The 20,497-nt window shown below is 36.0% G+C and overlaps 1 protein-coding gene across 1 annotated transcript in view; it reads right to left on the reverse strand.

Annotated features, from left to right (window-relative positions):
- HNRNPLL (heterogeneous nuclear ribonucleoprotein L like) overlaps positions 1-20,497 on the reverse strand; it is a 28,694-nt gene continuing 8,197 nt past the window's right edge. Inside the window, exons 2-13 of the mRNA XM_062571613.1 lie at positions 19,963-20,081; positions 18,297-18,534; positions 15,488-15,573; positions 13,324-13,420; positions 13,163-13,235; positions 8,983-9,054; positions 7,067-7,284; positions 6,745-6,866; positions 6,133-6,334; positions 5,152-5,209; positions 4,915-5,013; positions 1-3,247 (exon numbers count right to left, since the gene is read on the reverse strand). Coding sequence (XP_062427597.1) covers positions 3,192-3,247; positions 4,915-5,013; positions 5,152-5,209; positions 6,133-6,334; positions 6,745-6,866; positions 7,067-7,284; positions 8,983-9,054; positions 13,163-13,235; positions 13,324-13,420; positions 15,488-15,573; positions 18,297-18,534; positions 19,963-20,081 — 1,440 coding nt within the window. The 3' untranslated portion in view covers positions 1-3,191. The remainder of the gene's footprint in view (positions 3,248-4,914; positions 5,014-5,151; positions 5,210-6,132; positions 6,335-6,744; positions 6,867-7,066; positions 7,285-8,982; positions 9,055-13,162; positions 13,236-13,323; positions 13,421-15,487; positions 15,574-18,296; positions 18,535-19,962; positions 20,082-20,497) is intronic.

The raw sequence follows: 20,497 nt of genomic DNA on the forward strand, positions 1-20,497 counted from the left end.
AAAGGAGCAAGTTGCATTTAATTACAACAAGGAGGGTTTCAGCCTTACAAGCCAGCTTAGCCCAAACATTGTGCCTTACTGAAAGACAGACTTAGTGACACTACATTAAATTGCGTCATTCTTTTTATAAAGCAAAACACCCAGACATTTCCCAAACGGTTTCTTTTATACCCTTTCTTATATCACCTAGCAACACACACTACCTACCTTACTGTGGTGGTACAGAAAGTCAAAAAGCAACTCTTCCCACTTCCTCCCCTTATAAGGGAAAATAAATAAACAAAGATTAGGGTATCATGAAAGAAAATGAAAAGATCTCCACTTCAATGTATCATTTATCTCCAATGAAAAGTGGCCAATTAGAAAAATAAACACTTAAACAAAGAAACCCCCAAACCCCAAAATCCTGAAACTGTCATGAATATATTACAATATGAATGTGAACCGCTTACACAAAGGAAATCTGTATAGCAATGTTCACTAATTTGGGTGTATGGCTTAGGCAAAAAGGACAGAAAAATTGCATCAAGAGACCTTAGTGCTTTAAAATTTAATCTAAAAAGTATAACAAGTGGTAGGCTGCCAAACAACACACAAACTTCACTCCCTTTGGAGCAACTATTTACCTGTTCCACTATTCTGGCTCCATTCTAATGAGCAAGATCATAGGTGACCAGGGACCTTGACTGTAGAAGGAGACCACGAGCCTAAATCCTTCCCTATGAGGAGCACCCACCCATTTAGGCCCAGGAGAACTATTTTCTTTTTACAGCAAAATCTTTCCCATTCTCAAATTTCAAAAGAACATAATGATTGTTTTAAGGAGAAAGAAGTATGAACAGTTTCTCAGTCTTCTCTTCCTCATATGGTACAGGCTATTCTCATTTTGAGAATGGGGACTTCCAGTTGATAAAATATCCTCTCAGATATGCCTAGAACTAGTCCGTCCTCTGTTTGATCTGAGCAGCCACAGGAAAGATGCCTTTCATCCAGGCATCTTAGGCACTGAAGGCTGGGATCCTTGGAGGATATGGTAACATTAAAGTGCTTTTCTATAAAAACCTGAATGCTTTAGGGTCACTCATCCTACACCCCAAACAGGACCAGCAAATAACATGACTTTTTAATATTCAGCTACAAAAATTCTGACTTCTTGAAATACATTAATACTAATAACAATGCAAGCTATGACAAGAGAAACATTTCCACAGGACATTCTAGCTGAGAGAAATGAACGATTGTGAGAAGATCTTTTACAGTCAAAATGCTAGGCAGCACACAACTTGTCACGAGTACCCAGCGTTTCTGTTGGCAAATAGCAAGGCATGGCATGTAGTCTTCTAGACTGAAGTTCTCCAGAAGCAATTTCTAGGGCAGAAGCAGTGAAGCTGGAAAAAAAAATGCCCCTAAAAAGCAAGTCTACCACAGACCAGATGGGAGGCTATTATTACTCCAAACTGTACGAAGAAGGCCACATGAAACAAGGCCTGCCAAACAAAGTGCAGCTGCCCCTCGGTTTCCAGCACATATTAGCAGCATGCTTTGAATTCCTGAAATACTCATTACCAGAAGCATGAAAAAAACGGGGGTAACCAGGACGAAACCGAATCATTGCCAACTGGAAGACCTGAAGGACAGCTGACTTGTCTTCCCTTGTCTGATTAGGTGTTTCTACCTTGAAATTAAGAGTGGAGAAAGTCTAGCCTGTATGTGTGCAATACCCACAGTCTGTAAACAGACTGCAACATATTCTCTCAAAAGCAAGCGTACTTGCATGAATAATCCTGCACTTGAAGACAGGACAAAAAACATGTATAATAAAATGCAAGATAAAATGGCTGATAAAGTAACTCTTCTTGATCACTGAGAACAGAATTGAAAAAAAGCACTAAGCAGTTTGTTGAATATTCAGAAAGAGGAACAAACATGGACAACTTCATGCCTGGATTCCCATTTCTGGAGTTGGGCCTGACTAAAACGGCAACTCCAATTCTGCAGTAGAGAATTGAGGCTCTTAAGCGCTGGAACAAAACAAATTTTCCTCAAAAGAAAATATTCCTCACTTAATTACATGACATGAAATAAATGAGAAGTATGTTAGCCAAACCTCACCTATATTAGATCAGTATAAGTGAGAGGCTAGCCAAGTCTATTCACTCTATGCATCCTTTTATCATCATAACTGAAGTATAAAATAAAAATCAAGCAAAAGAAAACAAAATACAAATAAAATAAAGTGTAAATCAAATTAACAATCCAGGTAAGAAAGTATGGTGGGGCTTGCCTTTTCTTTTGACTACTTTGACCACCTTTGTTCTGCTGTGATCAATCTTCTGATCTCACATATCCAACTTATACCATTTAATAAGTCATACTCAATATTTAAAAAGAGGATATGTTAAACATCAAAGATTTAAGTTATGGAAAATGAGGATGAACACACTGATATAGGCTTGCAATTTTAATTTTAAAAAGGCCCCTACGGTGGGACTAGCTATAGATGGCATCATGCTAATGCAAACAGAAAATTGTTAAAAACCAAAAAAAACTTAAAATAAGTATGAATTCACACCATACACGTGTACATACTTATTTTCTATGTCAGCTTTGTTCGGAATATAAATCAACTAAATCTATACTACTTAAAATTTAGTATGTGCAACATTAACCTGATTTAAGCATTTTATAAATACAAGCTTTTTTTTTTAGTATTTATTGCAACATACTTCACTACGTAACATACTGAAAAACAAGTTTTACATTTAAAATTCTGATGTAGTAGTTCTATCTGCCAATTAAGACTACAAATGGAAAAAAAAATACTTGCTGATCTTCAACACCAAAATGCAAATAAGTTTCATTTTTTGAAGAAAACAGTGACATTTTAGGGTCTGAATGGTATGCTATCTTGTATGTTACTGGAGTTTCTTTAGACTTTTGAAGGTATTACATTAATGAAATACAAACTTTGTAGTTAGCTTACAACATGTACTTCTCAGAGGCAAAGAGGAAAAAAAATCTATTTTGTATTTATGAAGGAACATCCATTTATTATAAAACAAGATAAAAGATATTAGAATTAAATTGAAACAAGGCAACATTAGAGCAATCACTTTAGAGCTTTGTGAGTGAAGTGTAGTTTCAGACTTGCAAATCGAGGTGAACGTAGCTTTAACATGCTGTCCTCTTCTCTATAAGTGGGAGGAAGTAGAGAAGCAAAGCTTCAAGGTATAAGGGTTAGAGCCATCTGTCAGGAGACAAAGAATATACTCAATAAACTGCACTCCATGGCACTCTTTCAGATCAAGGCACCTTGCATAGTCTGACAAATTTACCAGGCCTGTAGGTTTATAATTCTTGCCCAAAAAAGAACCGTCTACAGACATCTGTTGCCCTGTAAACAGGTGATTTTGTGTGTGTGTGTGTGTGTGTGTGTGTGTGTGTGTGTATTAATAGTCTACCAGCATTCTTTTTAGGTAAGTAGAGATTGATTTGATCACAAGAAAATGCAGACAGCATTTCAACTTTTGAACTATACGCGATAAAATGACATCTTATCATTGTTATTGCCCATCCTCCCTTCTAAACTATTTAGAAGATCAAGATCAACATTTAACACGTAAAAGGGCACAGATAGATAAGGAAGTCAAGATTTAGCATCTGGCACCTCTGTCAGAGATGGTGCGGCACTGGACTGTACATCTTTGATAGAGAGAATAAACAGTAGGACATCTACCCCTTCAGGCCTCTCCAGAAGGCAAAGCATACAACCTCTTTCTATGTGGAAAATCTACCAAGAGCCATAGACAACAGCACACAGTTACCACTCTCAAGTCATGGAAAATGTCCACCTGGATCAGGCAATCTTATTGTGGTAAGTCCTAACTGATGGTCCTTGTTTTAAACATACTCTGTATTTTCCTCTAATAAGTACACTTGATTCTACATTATGGTATGTCTTTTTTCAAGTTGAAAGAACAAATTCTTTTCTTGTCTATACCACCTCTCTAAAATGAGAGGTAAATTCAACATTGTGAGGAGTATCTTAAGACTATCTTAAGAAAATTCTTGCCTCTGAAGTAATTTCAGTCCCTTATTGAGAGGGTGGACAAAACAAGCGAGAGTGCAGATAAGAAAGGTTTAAACAAGCTATTAAGACTTGCCAGGAAGAGACAAATATATAATAGTTTGGAGAAGGTAGTTTGAAATATTAGGTACTGGGCTAGATTCCAAATTATATCTGTGAACATCTGGAATAATTCAATTTATTACAGTGAACTATCTTTACTTTCCAGTGCAAATCTTGGCCACTGTGCATATTTAGCAAGTAAACACCCTCTCCACTCCTGTCAGATTGAGAAAAATTTTGCTTGGCCCCAGAGTTTGACTTGAAAGAGAATCTAGCAAGAGAATGAACGTTCAACTCAGAGCAGTAAACTGTATATTTACGAACAAAAATTGTAAATTAAAAGAATCTTCTACCCAAAGGTATTTCAGATTTCTCTGCATCTATTGTGAAAGGTTTTAAAAAGTTTTAGCAAATCATTATACTTTGGATTTGATTTTGATGACAGTGGATTTTTAAGCAGTGCTTTTCCTGCCTTTCTTCTTTGAAGTCAGGGAAATGAAAAAAAAAAAACAAACAAGACAAAGTCTCAGAGCATATCTGGATTTCTACAGGTTGACTCAAAAGCAAGGAAGATTCTCATTTAGATAGAGCCTAATGAACCCTAACCAACAGAGGACTACATAATATATTATATACATAAAATATACACATACATGCACACACAAAGTAAATAAAGCAAATTTTAGCTGCAGAGATGAAGCTACTGAAGTCTCACATTTTACAGCAAAGACAATACCAAAAATTTTGTTTTTAACAGAAGTAAAAAACAAGCAAGATTGACGTACTTGGGACTCTTATCTGGTAGTGATTAAGTACGGTGAGGGCTTCCACTGCATCTGTCTTACATTCCCATTCCAACAGACCAGAGAGTGTTTTGGCAGAAGCTGTCAGAGTTGGGGTGGGGGGGAAGGGAATCAGGAGAGGGGAAGACAGAAAGGGTATCAGTAACCTCCACTGCCATTGCATGCTCTTTGCAAAACCAGAACTTGAAGAACCCCTTCAACAGGTCAAAATTTACTTACGTTTTGGATCAAACACTTTGTATTTAATAAAACTGAGAACTTCATGATCCTCACATAACTGTCACAAAAACAAGATAAGAGGTAAAACTCCAATAAAAACGTGCACAAATATTATTTGCAAAAATTACAACATTTCCTAGAACAGATATAAAATAAAATACTGACTCTTTAAGAGAGTTTCTATGAATTCATGGCAAAGGATTGTTCTAAGAAACACTTTAAGACTAGAAACTCCTTAGAATGGCATTCTGTAGTCTGCAAAACAGGGCTTTTGTATCTGTGCTCTCTCGTGATAAATATTATCCCATAGGCACAACACAATTGTTAGAGTACAAATATCACTATTGCCTCAAACAGGTATCTAAGTAAAAACATCCTTTTCAACATTCCCACTTCAATTCAATAGCTCTTAAGTCCAATATACAGACACACCATTTGTGAACCAGAATTAACTTTCACATTGAGACTGAAAAGAAGAATTCACTGAACTGTCATCAGTTGTACATTGCCTTCACTTGAGAGGCCTAGCATCACATCCAGAACATTTTGCACAGTTAGGGCCCAAATGAATTCTGAATGCTTAAAAATGTTCCACATGCATGTTTCTCTCCATTCCAAAAACATCCTAGCAGTCATTAAAGCAACCATCCCAGGGAGCTGATAGATCTCCTGTAGACTGCAGTCTTCCTCTTCTACAAATGTTTTCCACACAAACTACATTAAGCTCTGAACTTTACTTTCAAAAATCTCCTATTAAAAAAAGAAAGGGGGAGAGGAGAGGGGAGAGAAATATGCCAGATATTGCAGAAATATCACAGCTTCTACATAAAGAGGATACAAGCTTATTTTAAGAATCAATTATCTTCCAGTGGCTATCCTATAACTATCCCAGTTATTGGCTTTAAAAAAAAAATAGTACAGGGTATAAAGTTAGGGTAAAACCCAGTATCCCTATATGCCACAGCAGTTTCAGTTGCTTACCTTTACAAATGTTTCTTCAGTAACACACAGGGGTACATTATAATAATGCAGCACACAAGAGGGTGGTTGGATGATGTTCTTAGATGCTTGGCCAGCACTAGTGAAGCGATTATTCTTACTCATTGCAAAATCCTTGTAACTACTTGTGCCATCCTCCAGTTCAAATATCTGGCTTGGGACTACAGAATGCTGCTTTGAAACACTGGGATTTAAGGATATACAGTTAAAGTTACCTTAAACAATTAAGACTTGCATATTTTGCACACAAGAATATTGGTGGAATTTGAACAGAGCTGACATTTCTTTTCAACAACTTGAAATAAAGCGAGAACAAAATGAGTGGATTTGATACTTTCCTTAAAAGCTGTGGAAAGGGCAATAAACTGTATTCGGTAACGTATCTTATTAGCAGCAAGCTACGTAAGTTTTTACTGAAATGGTCTGTCATCAAATTTACAATTTCTTTTTTTTTTTTGAGTATGTAAACAACAAATAGTAGCTGCAAACAGGAAATCATAGCTGTAATGATGACGACAAAACAATGCTCTCCCTCTGCAACCTCAGAGCATCTCCTCAGTAGCAGACTATTAATGTAATAAATTGTATATTTACCAGACATTAAGCCTTTTCCCAAATAATTTGACATTGTTGAGATGTGTGACAGCTCTTTCTACAGCATACTCATCACCCATTTCAACTAGTGCTGTGCCTGGAATGGTCTTCATAAATTTCACCTGAGGCAGATAAAGAAAAAAATGACGATAAATGAACAGCACAACTAAGGATTTTACATAGACAATGTTTTACATAGACAATATTTTTAGATCATCTCAGCCATGTCTTTTCCAAAAGAACTAGACTGATAAATCTGGCTTTAGTTTTTTAACTTTAGAGGCTTTAGCGGCCTCTAAGTTTCTTACATACGATACATTACCTTTTCAATGTTTCCATACAAGCAGAACAAGTTGAAGACTCTTGAACAGTTCATCTTTAGCTGATGCAACCCACTAACCATGACAACTGAACCAGAAGGATTTCCACCATGCATGTAAGAGGATGATGCCTGGGGCAACGGATAAGCAACAAGTTCTGGAGTGTCCCGAGTTCCCATTCGGTATCGGCTTGGTAGGGGCAATAAAGGACCATGTGACCCTAAGGGGATGAAAAGTCATGTTTTCATGTTATGTGAAACACAAGTTTCACTACTTAATCATGCACTGAAGCCCTCATGTAATGCATAATTAAACAACAAAAGTAGTTATAGCAGTTCCGTTAACTCTTTTCCTAATTTTGAAAAATAAGACCTCTTCTGTTCCCTTTACTGTTCTGAGTCTGTTCTTGTATTACCATATAAGAACGAAGACGTTTCATGGTATTGTTTTATATATAAGCAAAAAAAGGTATTTCACTGATCATTTTGATGACTGATTGAGTTACAGGTTATACCTCTCCAGAAAGTTTGCTTAATGTAGTCTCTCCCCCAGCAACCTACCATAAATTTGAATATAAAAGCATCAAACAAAAATATTTAAAATAAACAATCATCTCAATAGTCATGTCTTCTGATACAGCTATGTGGCACCAAAGTAAGTATTATAAAGGCAGAAGGAGAAAACAAAACAGAAGCAGTAATATTTTTTGCCAGGAATCAGGAGAGAAGATGATACAGCTAGGTTCTGTAGGCAAGACATTAAGACAGAAGACTACCCTTCCACAAACAGCTCGTTTTGAAAAAACATTTTGAAAAAACAGAAGCTGTCCTGATTTCCACTACAGGTGAAGTGATAGGTTTCACTGAATGAAGCTTTATTTAAAGAGAGACAGAGAGAGATACTATTAGTATGCAATACTTTTGTTTACAGAAGTTATCAGTATTACAGACAAAAAAAAAAGCGAGGTTTGGAGAGGACCTCTGTTCTTCTGAGTCAATAAATAACATGAAGTTGAGTAGAAATAGCACCTCTTACAGTTTTTTTTCCCTCCATCAAAAAACAGTAATAGAAGTAAGACAATGGTAAAGGAAAAGGCAACCTTGTTAGTTAAAGTGAAAGGGTACATCAGAAGTGTACATCGAAAGAATAAAAACAAACTCCCTTCCCCCCAAAAATAGAGACTATACAAACTGGAACTTCAAAATTCTGTAGATTTGAAGAACCTTTGGAAGACTAAAAAGGTTGACCCACATGGTAAAATAACACGTTTACAAAGAAAGAGGCAAGACAAACCACATTTCTTTATATACTGTCTTAACTGCCAGGGGCAAAGTTACATCTAACTCTTGATACCATCTTCTCACGCAAGTCACAAGAGCGATGGCAGATCTTTATGTACAGACAGGATACGTAATAACTGCATCACTTGCTACCTGAACTTTATAGCAGTAACTCTAAAACATCCTGCTTATGTAGGCACATGGCTGTACTTTTCAGAATCAGCTACGTTCAAAGAAACACAAGGCACACAAGTAACAGCTTTGCATGCAAAAATGAAGAGTTCTGGGTTGCACTAAGTCAAATTATCAAGCTGTGTTGCATAGAAGAAAGTTGCTTCTAGTATACAGATGTTATTTTCTACCTATTGCCTATGCTGATGGCAGCTGATGAAAAATATTCTTCGAAGAAATACATTTGTAAAGTCAGATGCTCTCCATGAAAAAGTGTTACTGTAATAAGTGCACTAGGGGTTTCAGTCTATCACCAGCAGTTTTAGAATATGGCCTGACAGCATCACATGTATAGTATATTGAACTATACATGCTATAGAGAGATTTATGGTTATGCATTAACTAAATATTTAGAATTCCACAAAACGTGCAGAAGTTATTGTCACCTGTGATCCTATATTACTTACCATATCCATCATGTCTAAATGATGATGGGTGCTCTCCCAAAATAGCTTGCCTCTGGCGGCCCTTCCCTCTGTCTAAGATGTGGGAAGGGAAAGAAAACAATACAATTTAATATGAACAAGTATGCCCTTGATTTCTCAAGTTAAGATACAATGCTTCTATTTAAGAAGCAAAAAAGTAATTTGAGTCCTTGTTAACTTTATAAAACAATGTCTCATTTGTTATATGTTTTAAACCACCAGTTGTAGCCCTGGGACACCAAAATTAAGAGATTCATCAGTATAAATACCACTTAAGTTGATTGGGAGAGGGAGGGGACAGTGGCCAATGAAGAGATGCAGACATTTAAAGTCTATGGAAATACCAAATAGTTCTCCTGAACAGACATCGCACATGATTATATATAGCACCATACAGCAGGATTTACCTACGAGTCTCTTAAAACAAATTTGAAATGCAGTACTTTTGAAAGACAGTACCTGAATCATAATATTAGCTTCAACAGCAACACATTTTCAAAGTGGGCTTCTTTCAAGAAGTTTCAGCATAAGCCAACAACAACCTGTATTACATGGTTTCATAATCAGTAAACAGAGAGCATTACATATGTGTACATATATATTTACAGAACATCTACTGTTTTAAGGGCATGCTGAAAGGATTGTACATTATTGCATTATCAGCAGCATGTAACAGGTCAACTGAAGAAAAATATCACTGAATAATGCACTTAACCAATGGTCAATCCTTTAAGAAAACCCAGTTCTCTATGATATAAAGTTAAGCAAGGGGTCTACATTACTGGAGGGAAGCAGTGCATCGTAGTCAAAACAGTGTTTTCTGATTAGATATATGTTGCATGGCAAAGAAAATCTGAACTTCCAGGGTTTTTGTGGTAAGCAACAAATCATTTCTCACATTTTCAAAAAATCTGTTCTTGAAAAGCCACATTGAAAAGTTTGGGCAAGATATTCAATTTGCAACAGTTCTTCAAAAATTTAAATATGACTGCTGCAAACAGCATCTCCAGCCCAATGAAGCTGGAGATACCTTCCCCAAAAAAAGGAACTATTCACATTAGACAATACACAGTGGAAGATGAAAACCCATGTGCCCCTTCTCCTCAGGATTTTGAGGACAGGCTTCAAGTCAGATACTTCGGCAATAAAGATTCAAGAGAGAAGAGTATCGACTGTTTTCAAACATACAGAAGGAAGAGTACTTTTATCTGCAATTGATTCCCCAGTTAGATAAAGTTCTGTTTTCCATTCTCCCTTCGTGGTGACAGCTCTGAACCTCTTAGCTTGGGAAAGTGGATGTGCAGTTTTACTGGTTATTTGGAGCATTTATACAGTATGCAGTCATAATCTTTCAGAAAAATCAACTTTGTATTTCTCGTCCATGGAGCTAAATCCTTTGAAAGTGTGCACAGTAAAGGACTAACTTTGGAATAAAAAATGCTGGAGAGCAGAGTTTGACAAAGATTTCCTCCTAGTGGCAGAGTAATCCACTGCCCTCTCCTTTCCCCAAACATGTTTCTTCCTTGAACTAAGTTCCTTGATTGTGCCAGCTCAAATATCCGCACAAACAGGCAATGAAATAGACCTAAGAACAGATCTATGTTAAAAATAGCTCTGAAAGATAAAAGAAAAAAGAAAAGAAAAAAAGAAGAAGAAGAAGAAAAAAAAAAGAAATGCCCAAACTATTGCTAGAGCCTTTTGGCTAAAAGCAAATAAAATAAAAAGGACAGGCTTTGTCTGGTTCAATCTAATGCAATATAGTAGCAGTTACTTGTCAGGAAGCCTACCTAAGTAGAGAAATATTCAGGGGAAGTAAGTACTTTTGCTACCATACAGAACTAAAAATAGCCATTTTGTTAATGATTTTTAAGAAGAAATTTCCTTTATGCCTTAAGCTAAGGGGTAGAGGAATGAAATCCTTACTTCATTGGTAACTTTACCACTGCATTTACTGACTTAAGTGTATTGTACTCTGTTCAGAGCTTGATGTCTGTTCAAACAGAACTGAAGTAGCCTAACTAAGTTTCAGGAAATATATTTTAGCCTACAGGAAACAAACATTGGTTTCTTTGAGTTTTTACTGATAAAAGGATGTACCAGCATGCCTGTCCTTAGAATAAAACTTCTTCGGGCCAAGATCTTGTTTACTGAAGTCAGAATCCTACCGTTCAGGTCAGACCAAGAAGCCAAACAACATTGCTACAAGAGTAAGTTGAAGCGCACATACTAAAACATTCATAAAAATGTCTCAAATTACTTTGTGGACATAACTGCTCTAAATACCTGATTTCTCAAGTATATTTCAGAGTTCATTCAACTAGTCATATTCTCATTCTTTTAGACTAACAAATTGGGCCACAATTAAAGAAAAATCTTGGTATATAATATAAATCTAATCCCTTTCTTCTTAGGTTTAGTAAAGTCATGTACAGAAAAGAGAGACAGGCGCTCAAAGTAACCAATAAGAAAGAGTCAGAGTTTTTGAGAAAAAGCAAGCCATACCTATATTAAGTTTATCATTTTCCACTGTTTCTTTTGTTTGTTTTCCTCGGGGAATATCTAGTTCATATAGCCATATCTATCTGTATACCAATTATGGAATGTAATTAGATGTATAATGTTATAATTCAATCTCAAAACATTGCAATAGTCAAAAGACACAAGAGTCAACTGAATCCTTCAGACTTTTTCTTGCCTCTAAGTTTCTTCAAAGTCATTTTCTTAACTCCGGAATTTGAGAAAAAAATTGAATTCTGATTCAAATTTTCAAATTCTATAAACTGCAACCAGTACTGTAGCTCCCTTGTTAACCTTTTACAAGAACTTCATTTTGAAAACTCAAACCCTGCATTTTTAGTTGTACAACAGTTTTACAAGCCCAGCATCTCTACAGAATTACTTTGAAAGTGCACGTAACTTGATATAGCCAAAGCCCTGGCTCTCATATAGCCTTTGATAGATAGATACTCTATCTTAGACATGGTGTCTTCACTTGTCTAACTTTACATTGTGAACATTATTGTACATAAGTTACGGAACACTGAACTCGATAGTTACAATTCTTTTTTCTTCTTTTTTTTTTTTTTTTTTTTTTTTTTTTTTTTTTTTTTTTTTTTTTTTTTTTTTTTTTTAAGATAAACGCTTTACAAGTGTCAGGCTACACAGCAGTTTGTCTTTACATGTATAGGCATAATTTCCACTAACACGAGTTAAGCTCTGGGAGGTTTTTACATTTGAGTACTTAAGAGACGAATGCCTGTACTAGGTATGAATCTCCCTGTTTCGAACACTTAACTGAGGGGACCTATTTGATATTGCACTGCTCAGTCCCAACTACCTAGAGATGAGGATCAAGTTTTGCTCTTACTAGACAATATTTAAACTGTTAAGAATGAATTCAACTCTCACATACAGCAGGCAATAAAACGTTTACAACAAATGTCAATGATACCAACAAGACAGGTTCTGAAAAATTGAGAATCTCCAAAATTAAGTTGTAACTTTAAGGGAAATAAGACCAGCATACATACAAACTTGAACAGAATGGGTACAGTCTATCATTCATCCCATACAAATCTGAAGTACTGAAAGTGTCCTCCTTTAAATACTTGTGGTGGTGGTGCATGCAGTATGCAGACAAAGTGAATTGCAAGTCTGAGGTCTTTTCAGAGGGTTTTTTGTTTTTTTTTTTTTTTGGTTTTTTTTTTTTTTTTGATGATGCCGATGTGGTGCATGATGAAGTGTAGAGTCAGCCTGCTGAAGTCCTCTATCCTTCTTAATGCCTTGTCCAACATAGGGGGAAAAGAAAAAGAGTCCTTTCCAAGGAGAAGCAGTGTGCAAGTTTGTAGTTTGTAAGGAATAGTCTGTATCAGGTTTCCTCTCCTCCAAAGAGAGAGAGCTGCTTGGAGAAATGCAAGTCCTTGAGAACTGCGAACGTGCTTGCAGGTGTGGGCTCCTTGTTGAACTAAGTGACTCAAGCATACGGCAGTAGGGGGCACTAGGGCTCAGGGTTAATTTCCTGGGATACAGGTTGGCTTGTGCAGCACAGCCTTCAGCAGCGCTGGCTCGCTTTGAAATGACTATTGCGATACAGCCTGACCACGTGTGAAGGACTGTTATTAGTATAGTCAAACATCTACAGCGATAATGTATAAAAACCTACCTCGTCGGCCCAGATACGGTTTAGTGTAGTCCCAACTATCGTTGTCATTTCTAATGACATTAAGTCGAGTTGGCTGTTCAAATAAAGTAAAAGTGAAAAGAGTTAAGTCTTGACTATACATACATTGTGAGTAAAATTAAGAGAGAAGGTCCTAGAATTACCCTTGCATATTCAATTTTTAGTGTACAGCATCCTGCATAGATATCTGCTCCATTGAGTGCAGCCTTTGCCTTCTGAGCACAAAACACCGATTCAAACATACACATGATGTTAAGGATTTTTTTCTCCAGATTTCTCTTTCACACCCCTTTGCCCCAAAATGGTTTTATTTTTATATCTTGCAGGTACTTTGCCAATACCCTACCTTATAACAATTCTGAAGAGACTAATTCAAAATTACAAGGTGCACACAGAAAAGCTCCCCAAAATTCTCAATTTAATTTATGTTCAGCATCTGTTTCTGAGATGCAAGTGGCACAAGATGAGACCATACAATGAATGAAAGGAACTAAGAAAGAGTATGTCTTTTGTAGCTTGTTAGCCAAATAAACGACAGAACCCAAAAATGTATTTTGAATGGGGAGCAGGGGAGGAAGAAAATATTGCATCAAAACCATAACAAGTAGTTTGTTTTAAATCCTCTGCTCAAGGTAGATGCATGGACCAGGCCCCAACGTGTCGGTTATTTCACATCCCCAATTACTCCCAGATCAAGTCTATTAGTAGCAAAAAAACGTGCTTGAGCACAAAGAGCCTTAGAGTACGACAATCCATGGTCTCATACATATTCAATAGCATACTGTGCCAGAAAGCCCGAATCCTGCAGCAGGCCAGACATCTTTTGCCATCCTTTGATATAATTCTGTGAAATTTTCAAAGTATTCTGCATCAATACTATGTCCTTTGTGCTTTCCTATATTCAGCGTGGTCCCGCGTCCTCCACCAAGATGTAAATCCACAGCGGACGTGCTTAGCTGCTGAGCTTGTCAAAAAGGAAAGTGAGAAGAGTTAAGCTCTCCAAATCACTAAGATTAGAAGCTGGCTAGAACTGTGGGAGCACATCTGCAAAAGTGATAGCAATCAGCAATGAAATTTAGTAATTTTTGAAACCTTTTCAGATAAGGCATGTCTTGAAGACCACCTAAGACTTTTTTTTTTTCCTCTCCAAACTGCACGCTTCTATTGCTGCATTACTTTGTTCACATTTAAGAGTTCTTTTTCAGCTGCTGGGTTTTTTTTTCGTTTGTTTGTTTTGTTTTTAGTAAAAAGCATGTTGCAGATTTCAATCCAAAGGAGAGGCACTATGGTAGTTTTTAAGAGCATACATAAACAGGATCCTCCCCCACAACTTCCCTAAACTTTCACAGCAAGAACGAACAACCCTCCAGCTATACAAAAGGTCACCTGAATAGAAGCATGCTTGACACAGATTTGCAATGCTATCATAGCGAGTCAAACCGCTGTCTTTTGGGATGTGCAGCTTACATCTTCTACACAGATAAAGAGCGGTATTTTGCTTTTATGGAAGTTGGGACAATTTTTGTGCCTGGCAAACAATCAATGAAACTACTGGTTAAATTGTTACGTATGTTACAAAAATGCACCAGTAAAGCTTGCAACATTGGTAGTAACTGAAATCAAAAGTGTGTGCGAGTTCAATACAATTTTCTCCAGAGTACCTAATTCTCTGAATACCAGCTACAAAAAAGGAGGGTGAGGTGATCAGAATGGTCTGTTAGAGTTCTATAAACTAAGGCTTAATCATATCAGACTTTGGACCTTGCAAACCACAGTAACACATTAACAACTTGGAACATTCATCCCGCGTGTGACTTAGGGCTACAAAAATAGTAAACACTACCGTAACAGAACAGCAAGTTTCCTCAACATGTGATAAGCAGGTCAAGGAGGCCCAAGTTGGTCATGTTTCATTAAGTCAGAATAGGAAGATAAGCACTACATATTAGAACAATTTTAGAAGAGTTTAAAGAAGTCAGACTACACCTTTGCATGCCCTTTCCCCAAAACATAGGCAGAAATCACAAAACTTGTGTTGTCAAATCCATGAAATATTTCATATCTGCAACTATTAGCCTTAATATCACCTATAAAACATGGCGACCAAGAACACTTGTCAGAAAAACACCATGTAATTTTGAGACCTTTTATATATAAGACATTACAATTTCCAATATGTAGTTAAAGTAAAATAGCACTTATACATGTCTTTTTTTTAGAAGAATAATGATGCCAACATGCTCATGTTAAATTCCATCTGCAATTGACAACCTACAGGGAAAAAAGAAAACAATTATAAAAGGATATTCAACCATAGCTTGTATTCCATTTCTCTTGAATATAACAATGCGCTGAACTTTTCCAACAGGGTTGCACACAGTATACAAGACATCCTAAGAAAGATGAAGAAAATATTTGAGTAAGATAAGAAATTTCAAACACATTCAGTTCACAGAACATTTTCTTTCACTGGTATTTAAGGCCAAAGGAAATGCGTGTTAACTTTTCATTTACCATTTTCTCTATACAATTAAACATTTATGATTAGTCTAATTTATTGTGTCACAGACAGTCAAATGTCTGAGAAGAAAACAGGAAGAAACCTTCTACAAGAAGCACTCAAACGTTAAAGACAAATGCCTTCAACTTTAACAGTGTTAAAAATCAGGAATTGCATCAAGCACTTAGTCAATCAATAGCATCCGCAAAGCGGAACACCAAAATGACTTTGTGATTACGGAATATTTCATTTTGTAAAACTGGTAGGTGCTTTTTTCTTATTTCTTTTCTAATTGTTCATTTTCAGAAAAGTAACCTAGGGCAGCCCAAGACATAAACTTGTATAGCTTATCAGAGGGAGAATTTCAATTGTATTCACTTGAACCAAAGGCACTGCAAGCGGTTGCAGGGTTCCTCTACCAAAGACTTCCCAGCTCCAGGCCACTTTAATTTTAAACCACGTAAGTATCCTTTTGCAAATTGTGTGTTGAAATATTTCCTCATGGTTACATAAGGGAAAAAAAAAAAAAAAAAAGGAAGGAAAAAGGCATCCTTCAAAATTTAAGTTCTATTCAAAATGCCATCAGCAGCCAACAGATGGTCTTTTTTTTTTTTAATTAAATTAACTACCTTAGACTCCCAAATCAACCAAGGATTCACAAAATAGTCATGCAGAATCAAATTTTAAATAAAGACTTAGCACTGGCTTTATCTACTTAATAGACTTTCTTAAAAAAAAAAGTAGAGCAACTTAGTTTCAGAAGTTAGTACTAAAGTTGGCAAAGCACTTCAGCCACCAAGCAATACTACACATTCCTTGTGCATGTATAGAGGGTTTAGAGGATAAGAACTGACAGGTAATTGCAGAGATCTGCTTGAAGAGACAGTAGAATTTGGGAGAAGTTTAGAAGAGGAAGAAGTTTTATTGGGCTTTTGAGTTGCGGGTTGTTTTTTTTTTTAAAAAAAAAAAGGCAAACTTTGCCTGAGGCATTCTGTAGTAATTTTTAGTCTAACCTATCAGCCAAGTGTAACATTTTTTTCTTCATTGCATTTATATAGACATTCCTAGTTTCTATGGGTGCATTTGCTTTTCCCAGTTCTTATGCAAGATGCTTGACTGTCAAAGAGAGAATACCGTCTTCAATGAGCTCTAGCGCTTGCAAGTAGTTTTGGAAATCTCTCTGCATGTAGCACTCACTGATATAATCTAGACAAACAGTCGGGGGCATCAGGGAGGAATAGAAAAGAAGGGGGTATTGTTTTTGTTTGTTTGTTTTTTTTTTTTTCCAAATGTTACTCTGTGTTAGAAGCCTCACCCTTACAGTTCCTGTGAACCCTTCCCAGCCCAGAATAATGCTTCAGATACTAGGGTTTTCTGCAGGCATGCTGGTAAAGCTCAGTTGCTTTTACAAATCAAGTTTTAAAATGCATGACTACAGCTAAACAAAACTTAATTCTCAAAATTCAAATTATAGTCACATGCAAAGAGTATGTGACTTAGTTAATGCATTCGTTTACACAGCTCAAAGCATGTGTTTTTTTAAACACCGAAAAAGCAACTTACATACTTGCCATGTTTATCTACAAAGAAAATCAATAAAGAGAATTCACCACCCACTAACGAATCAACAGAAGAAAACTGTGTTCACAAGACAGTGAAGCAAAATCTTAATTTAACAAGCAGTCCTTTCTGTATCAGGAAAGCCAAGCTTCAGTCAATTTGCTAATGCAATATGGGTACCTAAACAGAACTTTACACTTAAAGTTACATGGTTCCACACAAACCAAACACTTGGATACATCCAAACTATCTTATAAGCATAACTTAGAGAAAGGTATGGATATATCACAGTACAACAATGTTAAAGCTAATGAATTTACTTTTTTCTGAAATACTCCTGTGCAATTTAATGGTGTATACTGTAAACCTCTATGAAAAATATAAGCAGACATTCCAATGCATGAGAAAATACATGTTGTTAAATACTAGCAAAAATTTTTGTATCATTAAAAACACCTCTGTGCCATAAATGGATGACAATAAATTAGAATGCAACTGTATATATGGTATGACTAGAAATACTGAAAACTAACAAGTACCAGCCCAAAATCAGACAGAAAGGTTCCATCAAGCTAGATTTAATCATCAATATAAATCAAGGTTTCAGTATTTCACAAAGGAAATATTTAAGAATGAAGGACATTAATAAAGTAACCCTTCTTACTGGAAAAATGACTTGCTATTTGCTATAAATTGAACTTATTCCTCAGGGCCTGAAAGCTAAATGACATTCTTATTATGGCAACACATTTCAGATTTGAAAATACTGCAGAAGTATGCAGCAAATTAAAATATTTCAAAATCCTGATCATTGAACTCTTCAAATGTACTGCAAAATACCTGTGCAATAGGATAGATTCATCTTGAAAAAGCCTTCTCCCCTCCATCCCCCGAACTTGCATGATACTTATGTGAGGATGGTTTTAAGCTTTGGTAGGTAACTGTAAATTTTGACTCAGAGAAGCAGCACACAATTTTAACAAAGAGTATACAACAGAATATAGAGATTGTTCCCTTCTCATCTTTTTTTTTTTTTTATATTAAAGAGAAACATACCACTGTAATTGGGTAGAGAGGATTCTGAATTGATAGCAGGAGAACTTTATTTCCACCAGATGGGTCATCAGTGTTTCCCGGCCGAGTAATCCTTTTGCTTGTTGAATAGTTGAAAAAGGCTTGCTGTCCAGCAATATATACGGGTTCGTCTGCTGCAAATGTCACGCATTTCTTGGCACTTTCTATATTTTCAAACTCCACTAGAGCCTGGCGCTTAAATGGCATCATCATGACATAGCTGGTAAGAGAAACATTATAGTAAATTCTCCCTTATGCTTGCTTAAAACAAATCTGAAAAGCTGTAACTGTCATACATGAGTATTGTTTTTCTAGACAATTCCAGATGAAGATATGAAAGGAAGCTAGGTCTGCCCACTCCCATTTCGCAGACCTAGTCATATAGTTCTAACGTATTTGCACAAAACAATTAAAGAATTGTATCAATAAGAAAAATAAACAATAAGTAATTGTTTTTCTGGAAAAGTTTAATATGTAAGAACACTCAACCAATACAAATAGCTAATCACTAACTTATCAGCGCTACGATTTTAATATAGAAAATGAAACTTGCCAAAGACATTTATGAGGTAAAGGCAATGCAAACTTAAAAATGAATGCAAACTTAAAATTCAAAGTTGATACATTGCACTAAACACTCTAGTCACTAAAAATGTTTAAATACTGTTTTTCTGGCACAAAGCTAGATTAGAGTAAATAAACAGAAGTATTCTAGTTACTTGAAATAAGATACAGACAAACCCTAGATACTTTTTCAGCTGGTTCAAGTTTTGAAAAAGTCTATCTCTCAGGCTAAACTGTACCTACTTGTATTCCTGAGAAGTCTGTGCTTACTAACTTTTATTTATTTAAGGTATTGCTACAAGTACAATTCAGTTATTTGAACATTAAGGCAGTTAAAATTGCAGAAATATTTTTATCACAGTAATTTCACCTCATCCCTCTGAGAGGGATGGCTATAGCATCCTACATAGTACTTAACTCTTATCTACTTCTGTGAAAGATCCTACATTCTAGTATTATTTACAAAAATTCTGAAAATTCAATTAATCACGTAACTGGGAAGAATTGTATGTTTCCAAAATGAAGCCCTCAATGCTCAGGATAAACTAGATCTACCAATTCAAGTTTACCACTTTGCTTATAAATGAGGAATCTTTAGGCTATATAATCACATCAAATATTTAAGTTTACGCACTTTGATCTGACCACTGAAGGGGCTTTCTTTGGATAACCATCTCATTCTGCAGATCTTACCATATCATAAGTGCTCCTCTTGTACAAAATAGAAGGAGAAAGCAGTATCTGCTCTGGCACCTCCATATCCTTTGTATATTCACTTAGATCAAGACAGCCACCTTTGTACTGTTTTACAGCTCAACTTAGTTAAGCTTATACTTAATTCCAAGAGTAGCTGTGCCACTGAGGTCTAGTGGTAGACTATAGGACACAAAAAGTGTAATTCTGCTTATTCAAAGTTGACAAATATAGAAAAAGAGGATCTTTACACAGTTACTAGTAAAAGATAAAGATCTTCTAACTATATTATGATTTTGAAATGGCTACAAAGTGTTTAAAGAAGAGCCAAAAGCTTTTCCATGATTCTTCTAACTAGTCCAGAGACATGACTTAATATTAGTTCACATACCATATGGTTCCAAACTTTTCCAGAGCTTCCACAAGATCTGCTTCCACAACTGATTCACAGAGTCCTCTGACATGAACAACAGGTGAAACAGAGACTTTGTGATGACTTCCCCCTGCATCCTAGCAGCAGCAAAAACAAAATTTAAAATTCAGAGAGAAGGAGCACTGCTATCATTAACTAAAATTAAGTATCTGACAGACAGTAAATTGGGTCCAGAAGTGGCCATTCAGACAAACAATCCAAATATATTTTCTAAAATTTAACTTTTCTTTCCAAACAGATTACCAAGCTTAGTTGCTGAAATCTACTCAAAATTAAATCTGCAAAAATTATTTTATTTATGTGTTTGCCCAGGTAAGACTTTTCCAACGTAAAATAAAGCCCATTCTAACACTTGATTCAATTGCAGGAGGCCTTCCAGCCTAGCCCTTCAAAACAGAAAAGGATTAAAAAAAAGAAAAGAGTGAACACCACAGGTTGTCAGTAAAGTGAATCAGTATCAATTATTTTTATAATGAAGGCTGAACTGAGCTCC

Source organism: Rhea pennata, chromosome 3 (genome assembly GCF_028389875.1).
Source record: "Rhea pennata isolate bPtePen1 chromosome 3, bPtePen1.pri, whole genome shotgun sequence".
In the NCBI taxonomy this organism is placed as follows: domain Eukaryota; kingdom Metazoa; phylum Chordata; class Aves; order Rheiformes; family Rheidae; genus Rhea; species Rhea pennata.